Below are 15,391 nucleotides of genomic sequence, written 5' to 3' on the forward strand. Positions count from 1 at the left end.
CCATATTTAGTCAACTTGTTAATTAAAATTTAGAGTAGTAAAATAATTACTCGTGTTTTTAAAAATCAGATCCTTTTAATTGAAAAGTAGAGGAGTAATTAGTGAAAATCAAGTAAATAAATTTGATTTCGTTTCATTTCTATTTAAGAAACATGTAGATGCTGTATTTTTAATCAAAAATCATTTCTATTATAAGTATATCGAACGTGGTTATTTTTCAATAGATATTTTTTTAACCTCTTCATTGAATATATTTTTTTTTATCATATAAAAATTCCAGCACCAACAAGCCTTTCGGACCCTCTGGTGCGGCACCAAACCTATGGATCAGCGTGCTCCTCCTAGATCTCTCATTGATTAGGTAAAGTTTAGAATGCGGACACGATTTTCATGCATTAGTTGGACGTTCGGTCAACTCGACCCCCGGGACACATTCTTCATTGAATCTTACAAGTTACTTTGGTGGTTGCAGCATTCAATGGACGAATGAGTAATATAGAAAAATATTTGAATTTTAAATTTCTAAAGTTTCTTCATAATTTTTCATCTTCTCACTTAAAATGCATCGAAATTGGACTTTGTAGGCGTGTCCACAACTAGCATACATAAAATAAGCATTAGATTGTTGAATGAAAATTAAATATTTATATTTACTGAAAAAGTTCTTTTTTTAAAACATATTCCAATTGGTTAGGAGTACTACTAATACGAAGCTAAAATAAAGATTTACCATGAAAATGGTCTTAATTAATTCATCGTGTAGAAAAAAACATTAACATAATTTGATCATAAGATAATTAAATATTTTATCTTAAAAGTAATTTCGTGGACACAACTAATTCAGAGGGACACTTTAGTTTTACTTTACAATCAATTTGGCTGTGCAATTTGGGCTCTTTGCAACTAGATGTATCATACTCTTTTAATATGTAATTTGATTAAAAATATCTAATATTGTGCAAAATTAAGTCTTGAATTATTTTGGGTTAGAGCATGCATAATTGCAAATTATTTTGTTGTTGAAAAACTAGGCAACAACTTGGGATGTTCATACTAATATACAAAAGCTAGTGGTGGAATCCCACTTGCACAATAAGTGGGAGTCAACAAATAATTCTTGCCCTAAAAAATGGCATAATTATATGCACATAAGGAAATTTTATATATACAAATTGAATTGTTTAACCACTATAATCAAAACTTTTTTTTTTAAATTTCCCTCCACTCATTAATTGGCCATCTACACATTTTTATTAGTCAATTAGATATTTATTAAACCTAAACTACACCAATGCAATGTAGTTATTTACATACCTCTTCGAGATTTTTCATTTTTGTTGATTGGCTGCCCAGTTTAGGTTAGGAATGAAAAATAGTCCATCTTCCATTCTAAACATATTCTCATCTTTTCTAGCATTCGAACATGAAAATTTCAATATGAAAGTTTCAAATTTTACACATTGAAAGAAACATCAAACATCCCATAAAAAGAATAATCATGTGTATATTAAAGCACTATAAGGTTGTAAAAAGTTATTTAGCTCATTTATCATATCATATTTAATATGTCTAGGGTGTCCAAATTAAGAAGTTACTATAAATTTTTTCAAATAGAGACTTGGGTACAAAAATTCCTTTTAAACGATCTAGGAAAATTCTCTGTCAACTGGGTTTTGATTAAGCAAATATTTTACTTAGAAGAGTACTGAGCTCGGCCATTTTATGTATTTGGTCAAAGTCTTAATAGTAATTCTTCTTAAACTTATTAAATACTGTGAGGACTGGTGAGAATTAGTCAAGTAAATTTGATTATGTTTAACTTGCGAATGCTTATTAGAAAGAATAGAATAATAATAAGAGAGGAATCTGATAGCTGATATTAAAATTATATATATATATATATATATATATATATATATATATATATATATATAGGCACACACACAAACTTATATATTATTATTATTATTCAATGGTGATCTAAAACTTATGAATCCATTATAGAGAATCTTTATTCTCATATTTTACCTTAAGAATGTTCATTTCTTTCATATTTATGTTGGACGAGATGAAAAAAAAAAAAAAAAAAAAAATAAGGAATAATAATAATAATAATTTTCTCAAATTCCACATTATGTTTTATCTTATTTCTATAAATAGTTTCTTTGAAAACAAAGCATAACTTATGTATGTTTAAAATTTTTTAAACATAAGGAGTCCAAAAATATTTTAACTTTATATAAGATGGGTAAATCGTGTTTTAGCTTAACTAATTAATAATAATAATAATAATAAAATCACATGATTGTTGTTTTGTGTTTTTTATTCAGCTTGGAGCTGTTTTGAGCTGAGCTGAGCTGAAAAGCCAAACCATGAAGCTAGCATGGGGACTTCTAGAATCTTTCTCGTTAGACTCGTAATCTGGCAACATACGGACATATGGAATGCACGTCTTATTCCACCCCAACCAAAACAAACCATTCCACACACATTCTTAAACACGTCAATAAATATTGTAATTAAAAATTATTATTAATTTTTTTATTAATTTTTTAACTATATATATATATATATCATTTGCATATTTCTTCATACCGACACATCTGTCACAAGTTTCCACCTCCTTCAACAATATAAATTTTAAATCTTATAATTGAATTTGTGTAGATTTTATCAAAATTTAATACAATTTATATTATATTTTATTCAACTCCAAATAAGTCTTAATTCAGAATTTCTTGTAATTAAATAAAAAGTTATAGTTAAAATAAAATTTTAAATTACTGCAAAATTTTGTAAATTAAGATCCCTTTAAACTATATATAAGTCTATAACTCATATATTATCTACATAATTCTTTCATTACTTCTTAAAAATTAGGACTTTTAAATGTGAACATAATGTGTTTCGAGTGTGTGTGTGTGTGTGTGTGTGTGTATAAAATGGAAAATGCATGCCAAAATTTGCAAGTTCACATGGTGAAGAAGAGTGGGTGAAGAAAAGTGAGTCCAACATGCTCGTTCTACTCTGCTTTTGCCACAAAAGACCTGTAATAGTCATATTAGATTACGACTTTACCTAAAAAGATTAAGTTATTAGGTTATGGATCAACCGTGTATATTATCAAATTTTAACACTTTCCCACACGTGCAACACGAGAAAAGATAAACACATGATAAATAACATTAGTCATAGTAGGGAATAAAACTTTTTAAGATACTATAGAATAAACGTGGGCAGTAAGATTAGAACCCATGACTAACTAGCTCTGATACCATATTAAATTATCACTTTATCTAAAAGTTTAAGTCATTAGTTTGTGCGCCAACAATGTATATCAAATTTGATCAAATATACATAAAATATGGATGAAATTGATCAAGAATTTTATCTTTCTCAACATACCTAAAGTACTTCTAATAATTGGAGTTTAAGACTTTTATACTGAACAGTTTGAATTTTAAAATATCTTCACTTTCATAAACTGATAAAAAGAAATCTATACTTATATTGCATAATATATCAAAGGTTAGTGATAAATTAACTATACCATTATAATTATATATATATATATATTTAATACTATTTATCATTGATGTTTTGTTTACTTTTAATAGACACATGTTGCAGAAATGTCTATGCATCCTTTGCACGCTAATGAGATGAGAATTCTTATCAATTAAACCGAAAAAAACAAAAAAAAAAAAAGCAAAAGAAGCTATGGCAACACGTATCATGCACACATTATTAATTCATTAATTAATACCGAAAAATTCAAGAGGACAATTGCCAACCGGTATTCCACTCAACGCGTCGCCCAAAGATAGAGACGCGTTAATTTTGCACCAGAGTCAAGACTGCAGGCGGTGACCGGTGACCGGCTACCCCCCGTCCCCCTCCCCCCCACCCTATATTTGGGCAGCTCCCGCCGTGCCCCTCCTCTTCTTATATATATGTCCTCACCTTCCTCACAATACACATCGTCCATCTTCTCCGTTGCCCAAAAAAACAAAAACAAATCCCGAAAAATCCCTCGTTCCCTCGATCGAAATCACACAAACTAAGCACAGATCATCAATTACAGGGTCTGTTCATTAATCCAGTATGGTTTCTTCAACGAAGTTCTCGCTTGCCCTGTTCCTCCTTTCTTCTTCTGTCTTCCTCATCCAAGGATCTCTTGGTGGTACGTGTGTAATGAATTAATTAGATTAATTTCTGTTTTAAAAATATATATCGCATGCATTGGGTTTTGTAATCAATTAATTTATGATATATGCTTGATTTTCAATTAATGATGAATGAAAAACAGGCGAGATTTTGTGCGAGGAATTGGGGAAGGATGTGTGCGCGTTTGCGATAGCTTCGTCGGGGAAGCGATGCATTTTGGAGAAGTACGCAGGGGAGGATGGAAAGGCGGCGGAGTTTCAGTGCAGGACGTCGGAGGTGGTGGTGGAGAGGATGGCGGGGTACATAGAGACGGACAAGTGCGTCAGCGCTTGCGGCGTCGACAGAAACGCCGTCGGCATCTCCTCCGATGCCCTCCTCGAGCCCCAATTCACCAACAAGCTCTGCTCCCCGCCCTGTTTCGAGCACTGCCCCAACATTGTTGATCTTTACTTCAACTTGGCCGCCGGCGAAGGTAACTTTTATTAATCTTTGACTTGCATTTCGGATTAATTAATGTTCTAATTAATTATTGCACGTATTTAAATAAAATTGGATGTCGTGGATAATTTCCAAATGATCATTAAAAAAAAAAAATCATTCAATCTTTATTGTTACTTAAAATTTTCATTAACATGATACTCGTTTTCAAACAAAAATTGAAGTTTAGAATCTAAATTAAGTGTTGTGTAAGTTTAGGGAATTAAAAATGAAAATCTTCTCAAGAATTTGTATTCTGGTCCTAATTCGAGTGAAAACACAAAATCAACTTCGAGATCCAATCCTGCATGTACTCAAAAGTACACCTAGAATTAAAGTCTGAAATTATCCAAGAAGAGATCTTTACTATATAAATTTTGCAAGCATGGTGCTCACCCATAAAGGTGATTTGATTAGGTCCTTCTCTACCTTTCATATTTTGCTTTCAAACTTTCTCCATCGTTGATCACACTGGGGGATGAATGAGCTATTATACCTTCCTTGTAATCAAATATTTCTATGACTTCTTCTTCAATCAAAGAATTGTCCTTTCTGAAGTTGACCTTTCCCACACACCCGCATTAATAAAATCAAATTATTCATTAACCTTTTATTATTATTATTATTATTATTATTATTATTATTATTATTATTATTATTATTAATTTTCAACATAGTCCGTTGATTAATCAATATAACGACTATTAATATGGACGTGCAGGAGTATTTTTGCCGGACATCTGCGAGGATCAGCGCAGCAACCCGCACCGCTCGATGATAGAGCTGATGAGCTCCGGGGCAGCCCCTGGTCCGGCGTCTCCGGATCACTTTGCCAGCTCCGCCGCCGTCTCTGCTCCCGCCCCCGCTCCCATGTAAACCCACCCAGACAGACATATGTCCTGCTAATTAATTATATTGTTTTTGCTTCCTTCAAATACAGTTGATGATATAGGCAGCTCCATCGATGGTACCATATTGGTTCCAACCACGGGGAATAATTAAATTACACATGTTGGCATGTTAGGGGGAGAGAGTTGAGAGGGGGAATTTGTATTGGGTTCATTATTTTGGTTTGGATTTGTTGAGTCATTGTACGCCACAGGCAAGTGTCGATTGTGCTGCGCATTTTTACCAATATGAGCTTATATATATTGCACGACGCCCATGCATATGTTTCATATTTCTTTTGCTTTGTTGTTATGCACTATAATTGTTGCTCAAATTGGCTTCAACTTGAGCTATTCACTTAATTATCAAACCCACATTTAGGGTAAAATACAAATTTGAGATGAATTATAGAATAAACTCGGCCGACTTGGTTAGTCTCAATGCGGCCGAACCTAAACCAACGTAATTGGCAAGGTTTGATCAAATATTAATCACCACCTGCACTTGTTTATGAGATATTACTAAATACCTAAGTTCAACTATCGAAATATAATGGGGCAAATTTTATTTGAGTATGTTGTACATATTTTTTTTTTCTTCAAAAATTATTAATCAATGAATACTGTAAAAGAAAAATTATAATTTTTTTCTTCAAAAATTATTAATCAATGAATACTACAATGGAAAAATTAGATTTTTCGTGACCCCTGCTACTTAATAAATCATACGCTGTGTCTAATGTCCATATTGGCAAAATCTTTAGTTGCTGCTAGGCCGTCGATTGAAGTTTTATTAGTAAAAACTTTAGAGTCAACATAAATAGAGTAATTATAGTTTAGCCTAAATTTATAGCGACACTCATTAGGAATAATAGTAACAAAAATAGTCATTGCTTCTATATTTTTTAGTAATGACAATTTTGTTGTTGTGTAAAACCCCAAAATTGCATAGTGGAATATATATTTGTTGTAACGACCTGATTTTCTATCATTTTTTTTATAAGTAATAATAAATCATCTATCAAATACCTCTGATACCATATATCAATATGACTCGACCTGAAGTGGGGTGCCGGGTAGTTTGTCCATCAATCAAAACATACTATCCATGTAGCAAAATACATAAAGTGTCTGGATCCCATATATAATACCAGAGTGCTATAACCTTCACACATAAGCATATCTATCCCCCAAAATTCACAAAATACTCTCAGGGTTATACAAAACATATACAGCAACCCGAATTAAAAAAAAAAAAAAAAATCTTGGAGGAGATATTTTTAGATATTTATATATAAATATCTTGGAGGAGATATTTTTAGATTACTTAAGGGCTAAGTTATGTTTATTATATAACTCTCTCTCTCTCTCTCCCTCTCCCTCAACTGCGAATTCACACACACACACACACACTCTCTCTCTCTCTCTCTCTCTCTCTCTCTCTCTCTCTAGGATATCAGGTGGCTCGTTGCCCAAATTAACGATCCAACATTACTACGTGGATTAGCGGGTTAATCTCTACAAGTCCTACGGAGTAGAATCTCAATTTGAGGATTTCCAAGTTTTTACCCCAAAGTTGAGGTAAGGGTTGAAATGAGCATAGTGACTTGTAGATCTATACTAAATAGGGAGATATTGACCTATGGTCTTTCGGTTTTAGGATTTGGGAATCCGTGTGGCTGTTTCGAGCTGTTTGGAGTCGTGTTTCAGTATTCAGGAACAAGTAAGAGGATTTGTTTATATAAGTTATTTTTAAAACCTGATCAGGTAGAACTGTAGGTTATGTTTAAACAAATGTTTTGGTTGTATATTTGGAAAATTTCACCAGGTGAGATTGTCGATTTTTTGGGTGTGCGATTTTTAGGAAAATTAGGGTTTCAGGTATCGTCTTCGTTTCTTTTGGAAAATCGTTTATTTGAATAAAACTAAAGTATAGAGATGAACGTACCTTTATTCTATGTTAAATTGTATTTCCGGATCAATTATCATATGATTGTTTAATTATCCAAATAGGTGTGGCAGGAGAGGATATTTTGTAATGAATGAGTTATGATGTGTTTGAAATGGAATATGGGAACTGGAGTTCCAAAATGTTTTCAGGAATGGTGGTTACTGACATACCAGTTTCATTACTGTGGGGTCAATAATGACATGTCAGTTTGATTCTGTAAAGTTGAGACATTCCAGATTAATACCGTGGGGTCGTAAGACATGCGGGGTTAATACCGATGGTCATAAATTGCTGGTTTATGCCGTAGAGTGTGAAAACACTAGATTTGTGTCGGTTCAATACCGTGGATCAATAATGACATGCCGGTTTGCTGGATTATGGTTACTAAAACGCTAGTTCAATACCAAAGTTTTATACATCTATCTACATTCCTATATAAACCATTCATCCACCTGCATCCATATATATACATATCTCCAAAAACATAATTTACAACTTCCAGTATTCACAACTTAGAAGACTTAAAACATAAAACATAAAAATTTTACATCCCAAAAGTATCATCAAAGTTTATACCATTTTTCTTTCTATAACCAAAAATGCTAGAACAACCCCGAGCTCTCTAAGCTCGATCATGTAGAGGTCCTGAAAAAGATAAATTTGTATTCGGGTGAGACACATCTCAGTAAGGGAATAAACAGTATATTAAATCAGCGTGTGACTAACATGAGGTTTGTAAATAACATATGTATATATATTCATCATTTGCATATCATTATCATAATTTCTAAAATCATTTCTTAAGCCTGATCAAACATATGCAAGGTATTTTACCCATAAGAATACCTAAAGATTGGGGTGATTACCTGCATATACAAGTAGCACCCCTCTGCTCTGATACGTTAGGCAATCAATGGTCACAAATAAAGTATATCAGGACACTTACCTTACTCAGTAAGTCCTCAGGTGAAAAAGTAATCTCGTACTCACACAATTCATGCAAAGGTTTACCAGCAAAGGCTCACGACAATAAAGAAATTTACCCACCCATACAAGTAATTTCCCTCTACCCTAATACGTTATTCAGCTTATTGCTACATCTGATACCTACTAAGGCACTTGCCTTTCTCAGCAAGCTCTCAGGTGAATAGTTTGCCCCTCCCACAACACGTACTATGTTATACTAGCATATATACTGATACTACTGTAATACATTATTCTATCTGTTATTTTTTTGTATCTCTCATTTGTTCATGTTCTTAACTTTGACCTTTCATAACATTTCACTTTACATGGCTTTTTCTCATTTTACATTGTTCACATTTCATATTTCATTTCCATTTCATCCATATTTCATTTCATTTCATTTTTTGCATTCATACTACAACTCCTTTTAACTGTACATCAGTTAGTCCACATAGATATGCGCTATTCTGTTACTACAGCTCATTTTAGCTATTCATCGGTTAGTCTATAGCTCCTTTTAGGTTTTCATCATTTATCCATGGTTACATTAAAAATCACATACAGCATAATCCATATAGCATTTTCATTCTCATTGCATTCCTTGTATAACCTGTATCTCAAACACATAACATAATTCAACATAGAATTTTCATTTTACTCATGCCACACAATTTAGGAATATATTTCAAACATTTTCTGTAAAATAAGCCAACCCTCATTTATCATTCATATACTGAAAATATACCTTTAATTTCCTACACAATTATCCTAAAAAATCTTTCACATTCATCAGTCTATTTTCACAAATACATATCTAATAAAACAACCATAAACTCAGAAATCAAAATTTAAACTGTTGGCATTTTAAACCCATACAGAAACATATATATATATATATATATATATATATCATAATCCATTTATTTGTTTAATTCATAAAAACCTGATTTAATATATATTCCCCATTACTTGCTTTCTTGAACTACGCCAACAAGAACCCCAAATGATGTCCGTGACGCTCATCTGAACCCTGAATCAAAAACCCTAGTTTAATATTTTTATACTTGAAGTTGCCACGTGACTTCGTTAACAAGTCACAGAAGGAACTTCGTCGACTCGTCGATGATAGGATGCGTTCATCGACAAAACTTAAAGTCCAAAATTTGCTCACTCGAGATCTTTTTGTTGATGAGGGACTGAACTTCGTCGACGATCTGTAGAAGAACACTTGTCGACAAAGACAGGACATTCGTCGACGAGGTATGTTGTTCTTCTTCTTTTAAATCTTCCTTCTTCCCTTATTCTTTATTTATCTATCCCATTTATTATTTTTCCCAATTATTTTAATCATTATAATTTTTCGGGTCGTTACATTGCCAGTATAAAATTGTTATTTCATATTCCTCATGCGACACAATTTTAGACTGATAATCATAATATAATAATCACAGGGAAAATATCCATAACATAGTTTTTCCAAAACATATACAATATTCTCATTTTCACATACTTTAAATTAACCAGTTAATTTTCCAAAAATATCTGTTATAATTTATTCCCTTTACCTGCTTACTAATCCCTAAACCGATGCCTACAGCGATAGGAGTTCAAAACCTTGAAACCACATTTTCCAATTTAATCAACTCAACCCTAGAATTATAATCATATTCACATTTCCTAGGTCCACAAACTCCATTAACCAATTAAATTCTAAACAGTTAACACATTCATCATCATTGCCTCAACTTTGGAGTGGTGTCTGAAAACTCCAAAACACAAAACTGCTTCTATTAACTTGCTAAAGGTCACTCTTAGGACCCCGTGGTGATGTATGATCATCAAATCGGAATGAAATCAAAGAGAAATCAAAGACAGGATGGAGAGGGTTTGCTGACTCTACGAGTCCAATCTTGTTTTGATAATGACAAATCATTTGGTATTTGATCTGTGCATTGAGTTTGTGAACATGACCTATATTAAGCTTGCACGGAAAGATAACGAGTCATGCAAGCCATAAAGTAAAGCTAAAACATTTTGGCAAGCTCCATGGAAATCAAAGAGTACAAGAATCAAAATGCAAGTGACAAAGTTCAAGAACATCTTGGGAATGAGTATTTAGAACTTATGTATTTACATTGTCGTATGATTTAATTTGAGGCTCAACATATACCTAGATGACTTTAGGTTTCATGCATTTCATGAACATCATTAGGGGACTTTCATGGATTTAGAAATATTCTCAAAACCTTGGAAAGTGTTTTTATAAAAAAGTCAAGAAAGAAAGTAAAACAGATTTTTAAATGAAAAAAAGGAAAAACTGAGAAAAAGGGGACTTCAGTAACCTGAACTCAACCTCAGTCGCCTGAAGAATTTCTTCAGGAGCCTGAAGATTAAATTTAGTAGCTTGAAGAATTAATGGGAAACACAGCAAGTTGGTCGAGGCACTTCGGTCGCCTGAACTTGGGACTTCAGGAACATGAACTTGCCACTTCAGGAGCCTGAACCACTTTTCAGTCGTCTGACCTTGTTTTCCAAGTTAATTTTTCAAAGGTTTAAGGAACTTTGGTCGCCTGGGCTTCTACCTCAGTCACCTAAATTTGCGGGAAAACTAAAAATTTGATTTTTATTAAAAGAACTCAAGAGCTATTTCTTTGACCCAACTGTTGAGATCAATTCTAAGGGTAAGACACTATATATACTGAATATCGAAAACCTAGAACAAAGCTAAGACACACAACAAGAGAAGAACATATCTTATTGCAAGAACATAGAGAAACTTGAGCTGATTGCTATACGATTGCCTGTACTTCGTTCTTCATTCATCTTCTTTGGGCAAATCTACTTTGGAAATCAAAGGGCATTCATTCACTTAACTTTATTTCTTCTTGGTATTGAGGTTTGGTGATTCAAGTTATTTTTTTTAAGAGCTTCTCATCTCATCACTTGCTATTGAATATCTTTAGAGAATTTGATCTTGAGCATTCTTAATTATATAGAGATTTTGTTTAACAAGTTCATTACTTGAAAAAGTTTACTTTGTCATTGAGATATATATATTTCAAATAATCACTCATTTAGAAATCTATAGTTAAAAGGTGCTGAGAGATAGAGAATAAGTAAACGCTATATCTAAATAATCTCATTGCTTGGTAAAAGATTTATTTTTCTTCATTGGTTAAAAAGATTTGATTCTTGTGTGTGGTTGTTAAAGGATATATATTTTAGATATATTAACGTTTGATTAAATATCCTTGGTGCTTTGTAAATATACATTTTATTGAGGGATATTTTTCTGAACAACAATATATTCAGTTTGGGAGTGTTGAACATCATTATCTATATATATAGATATATACATATTTGCATATGACAAAGATTGTGTTGAGATTGAATATTTGAAAGGAACTTTTTGATTGTAATTGATAAAATCTTCAAAGCCTTTTTATAAGTTCACAAAAGATATATTTTTGCATTTTAGCAAAGTGAACTAGAATCCTAAAATCTTTCAAAGTGCTTAAATATATATTTATTTGGGAGACCTAATAGAAAGAGTATTGTATGTTGAAGCATAATCATTCATAAAACAATTGTATCATTTTCATACATTCTAAGCTTCAAGTTATATCATATGTTAATGTATTAGGAATTTGAATTATACTCACGAACTTTTGTTTGGAAGCATTTTTGAGTGTTTTTTTTTTTTTTTTTTTTTTTTTTTTTTTTTTTTCAGATTCTATTGTATACACGGTTCAGTGTGTGAACCAGTGTTTGTGGAGAGAGTTGTATCTCTTATAAGCAGCGGATTAGGAGGGAGTTGTACCTCTTATAAGCAGCGGATTGTAAGGGAAGCTCCGTCCCAATTTAAGGAGTAGGAATTTAGTGAAATCCTTGAGTGGTTGCTTAAGGCGATGACGTAGGCCAAGTCGGCTAAACCTCGTACAAACCGTGTTTGTCTTCTCTCTTCCCTTTACTCTTTACTTTTAGCACTGCATTTAAATTGTTTATATTGCATGTATAGGTTGGATAGCATTGCACAAAATTAATTGAGTAATAAGAACTCATTGGTAAATACATAAGTAGGGATTAAGTGGTAAAAAGATTCAAAGTTTTTTTTTTAAATACCCAATTCACCCCCCTCTTTGGATTATACCTGATTCAACAATTGGTATCAGAGGGGGTTTACATAGAATTAATAGTTAATTTGTAAAAAGATCACATGGCACATATTGGTGTAACTCCATTCGGTGAGGGACACTCATTTACTAGACCATCCATCTTTTGTGGTGTAAATGGCACCTATTGGAAATGTAGGATGAGCATATATCTACTGAACGTAGATTGGAAGGTTTGGAAAATAGTGACTAAGGGAAATCACATTCCCATGAAAATAATAGATAAGATTAATGTACCTAAAGCTGAAGATGAATATATTGAAGAGGATTGGAAGTCAGTACAAATCAATGCCACTGCCATGAACTTACTATTCTGTGCATTAGATGTCAATGAATTTAATAGGGTAATGCAATATAACTCAGCTAAAAAAATTTGGAAAAAATTAGAAGCTACATATGAAAGCACTAAAGAAGTCAAGGATAGTAGGATAGACATGCTCACTAGTGAATATGGAGCATTTAAAATGACGACTGATGAATCCATACAATCCATGTATACTAGATTCACACACATCATTAACTCTTTAAATGCTCTTGGAAAAACTTACCCTACTTATGAGTTGATTAGGAAAATACTTAGGGGATTACCTCCAGTGTGGGAAGCGAAAGCTACGACAATAGTAGAAGGGAGAAATCTCAAGGAGATGTCAGTGGACGAACTCATTGGATTGCTCATCACCTATGAGCTGGCAATAAACGAGAGGAAAAATGAGCAAAGCAAAGCAAAGGTCACTGCACTTAAGGCATCATCAAGCTACTCAAGTAAAGTGAGTGATTTAGAAATGGATGATGGCATGGCCTTGCTAACAAAGAAGTTTGGGAAGTTCTTAAAGAAGAACAAGAAGTTCAATAGAAAATTTCGGAACTTTAAATCGGGAAGAGGAGAGTCTAGCATGAAGAAAAAGAAAGAGGATCCACCAATATACTACAACTGCCGAGAAGTTGGACACATCAAGCCTAAGTGCCCTAAGATCGTGAAAGCCTCAAAGAAAAAGAAAAAGGCACTGAAAGTCAGTTGGGATACTCACAGCATTAGCGGTTCATAATCTAAATCCAGTGACAACGAGGTTGCCAATCTGTGTTTAATGACACATGATGACCTTGAGGTACAATCATCTTTTTCATCATCTTCATATTATTCTAGTGAGTCTGAAAATGAAAATGATATGATTTCATATGATGAACTGAAATAAGAATACCTGTACACTATTAAAATGCTTGAGAAGAAAACAAAGAAAATTTCTAAGTGGAGAAGTAAAGTCAAAGAACTTTCAAGCTTACTTAAACATCAAAATGAATCTCATGCATATTTCATAAAAGATAAAGATTTGAAAATTAAGGAGTTAGAAAAGGACTTGAAAGATAAATTTGAAATTATTTATAAATTTATTGAAGGAAAAAACAATTTTGAAAAGCTTCTAGGATCTCAAAGAAATTTCCTAGAAAAGGAAGGGTTCGGTTTTAATGGTAAGGAAAATCTAAAGAAAATACATTTTTACATGGGTTATTTTAGAAGAGAGTCAAAGTTATTTGTTCCAACTAAGAATTATTATAGAAATACTACATGCTTTAAATGCAGAAGGTTGGGTCACATACAATTCGACTATCCTTTCAAAAATAAAGATGTCAAAATCAAGAAAGTATGGAAAGTCAAAGGAGAACATAGCACTAACCCCCCTAGACCCAAGAAAATCTGGGTACCAAAGCTTGTTATTTGATTGTGTTTTGCAGATATGTTTAAGATCAGCATCCTTAAAAGATAGATGGTATATGGATAGTGGATGCTCACGTCACATGACTGGGGATAAAGTAAAGTTCACATCCATCACATACAAAGATGAAGAATTTGTCACCTTTGGTGGTAATGCTAAGGGAAGGATCACAGGTGTAGGTAAAGTTGGTAATAATTCTTCATTAATTATTGATGATGTTTTATTGGTGGAAAGTTTAAAGCACAATTTACTAAGTATAAGCCAACTATGTGATGAAGGTTACAAAGTATCATTTGAACATGACTAGTGCATAGTTGAACACAAAACTGATAATAAGATACTATTCACTACTGAACGTCATGAAAATGTATATACCACAAGCTTTAATAACTTAACCTCACAGAGTGTGACTTGCTTCTTTGCTATGAATGAAATTAACTGGATTTGGCATAAGAGACTAGGACACGCAAACATGGATTTAATCTCAAAACTAGTTAAGAAAGAATTAGTTAAGGGACTGCCTAAGACTAAATTTGTGAAAAATAAAATCTATGATGCATGCCAACTAGGAAAACAAGCAAGAACAAGCTTTAAGAAGAAGAAAGAGATCTCCACTACTAGGCCACTCCAAATGCTACACTTAGACTTATTTGGACCAAACCCAATTCAGAGTTTAGGAGGAAAATCATACGCCTTTGTCATAGTTGATGATTTTTCAAGATACACATGGGTACTATTCTTAGTTCACAAAGATTAAGCATGTGAACAATTTATAAACCTGTGCAAGAAAATCCAAAATGAAAAGGGATATACAATTACTAAAATTTGAAGTGATAGGGGTAGAGAATTTAAAAATCAAGGCATGGAAGACTATTGTAATTCCTTAGGAAATGCCCATAATTTTTCAGCTCCTAGAATACTGCAACAAAATGGTGTAGTTGAAAGGAAGAATAGGTCTATACAAGAAATGGCCAGAACTATGCTTAACAAACATAAATTACCTAAGTACTTTTGGGCCGAGGCAGTGAATACCGCCTGCTATGTTCTAAATAGAGTATT

At 32.7% G+C, this 15,391-nt stretch overlaps 1 protein-coding gene across 2 annotated transcripts; it reads left to right on the forward strand.

The window, feature by feature from the left end:
- The first annotated feature begins 3,833 nt into the window (after positions 1–3,833).
- On the forward strand, positions 3,834–5,824 carry LOC131168585 (uncharacterized). 2 transcript variants are annotated; one of them, XM_058128130.1, is made up of 3 exons: positions 3,834–4,183; positions 4,310–4,639; positions 5,366–5,824. In XM_058128130.1, the coding sequence occupies exons 1-3, from the start codon at positions 4,105–4,107 to the stop codon at positions 5,518–5,520; spliced, it is 564 nt and encodes a 187-aa protein (XP_057984113.1). In that variant the 5' UTR covers positions 3,834–4,104; the 3' UTR covers positions 5,521–5,824. The 2 variants fall into 2 exon arrangements, with proteins under 2 accessions (XP_057984113.1, XP_057984114.1); XM_058128131.1 differs by having other exon boundaries at positions 3,943–4,180.
- The last annotated feature ends 9,567 nt before the right edge of the window (positions 5,825–15,391 follow it).

The sequence above is a fragment of the Malania oleifera genome, chromosome 11, assembly GCF_029873635.1.
Source record: "Malania oleifera isolate guangnan ecotype guangnan chromosome 11, ASM2987363v1, whole genome shotgun sequence".
NCBI classification, from domain to species: domain Eukaryota; kingdom Viridiplantae; phylum Streptophyta; class Magnoliopsida; order Santalales; family Ximeniaceae; genus Malania; species Malania oleifera.

Excerpts from the sequence above, each read along its gene's own strand:
- LOC131168585 (XM_058128130.1), top strand. The coding sequence starts at position 4,105 with ATGGTTTCTTCAACGAAGTTCTCGCTTGCCCTGTTCCTCCTTTCTTCT. Across the intron at positions 4,184-4,309 it reads CATCCAAGGATCTCTTGGTG|GCGAGATTTTGTGCGAGGAA; the intron begins GTACGTGTGTAA and ends AATGAAAAACAG. Across the intron at positions 4,640-5,365 it reads CAACTTGGCCGCCGGCGAAG|GAGTATTTTTGCCGGACATC; the intron begins GTAACTTTTATT and ends ATGGACGTGCAG.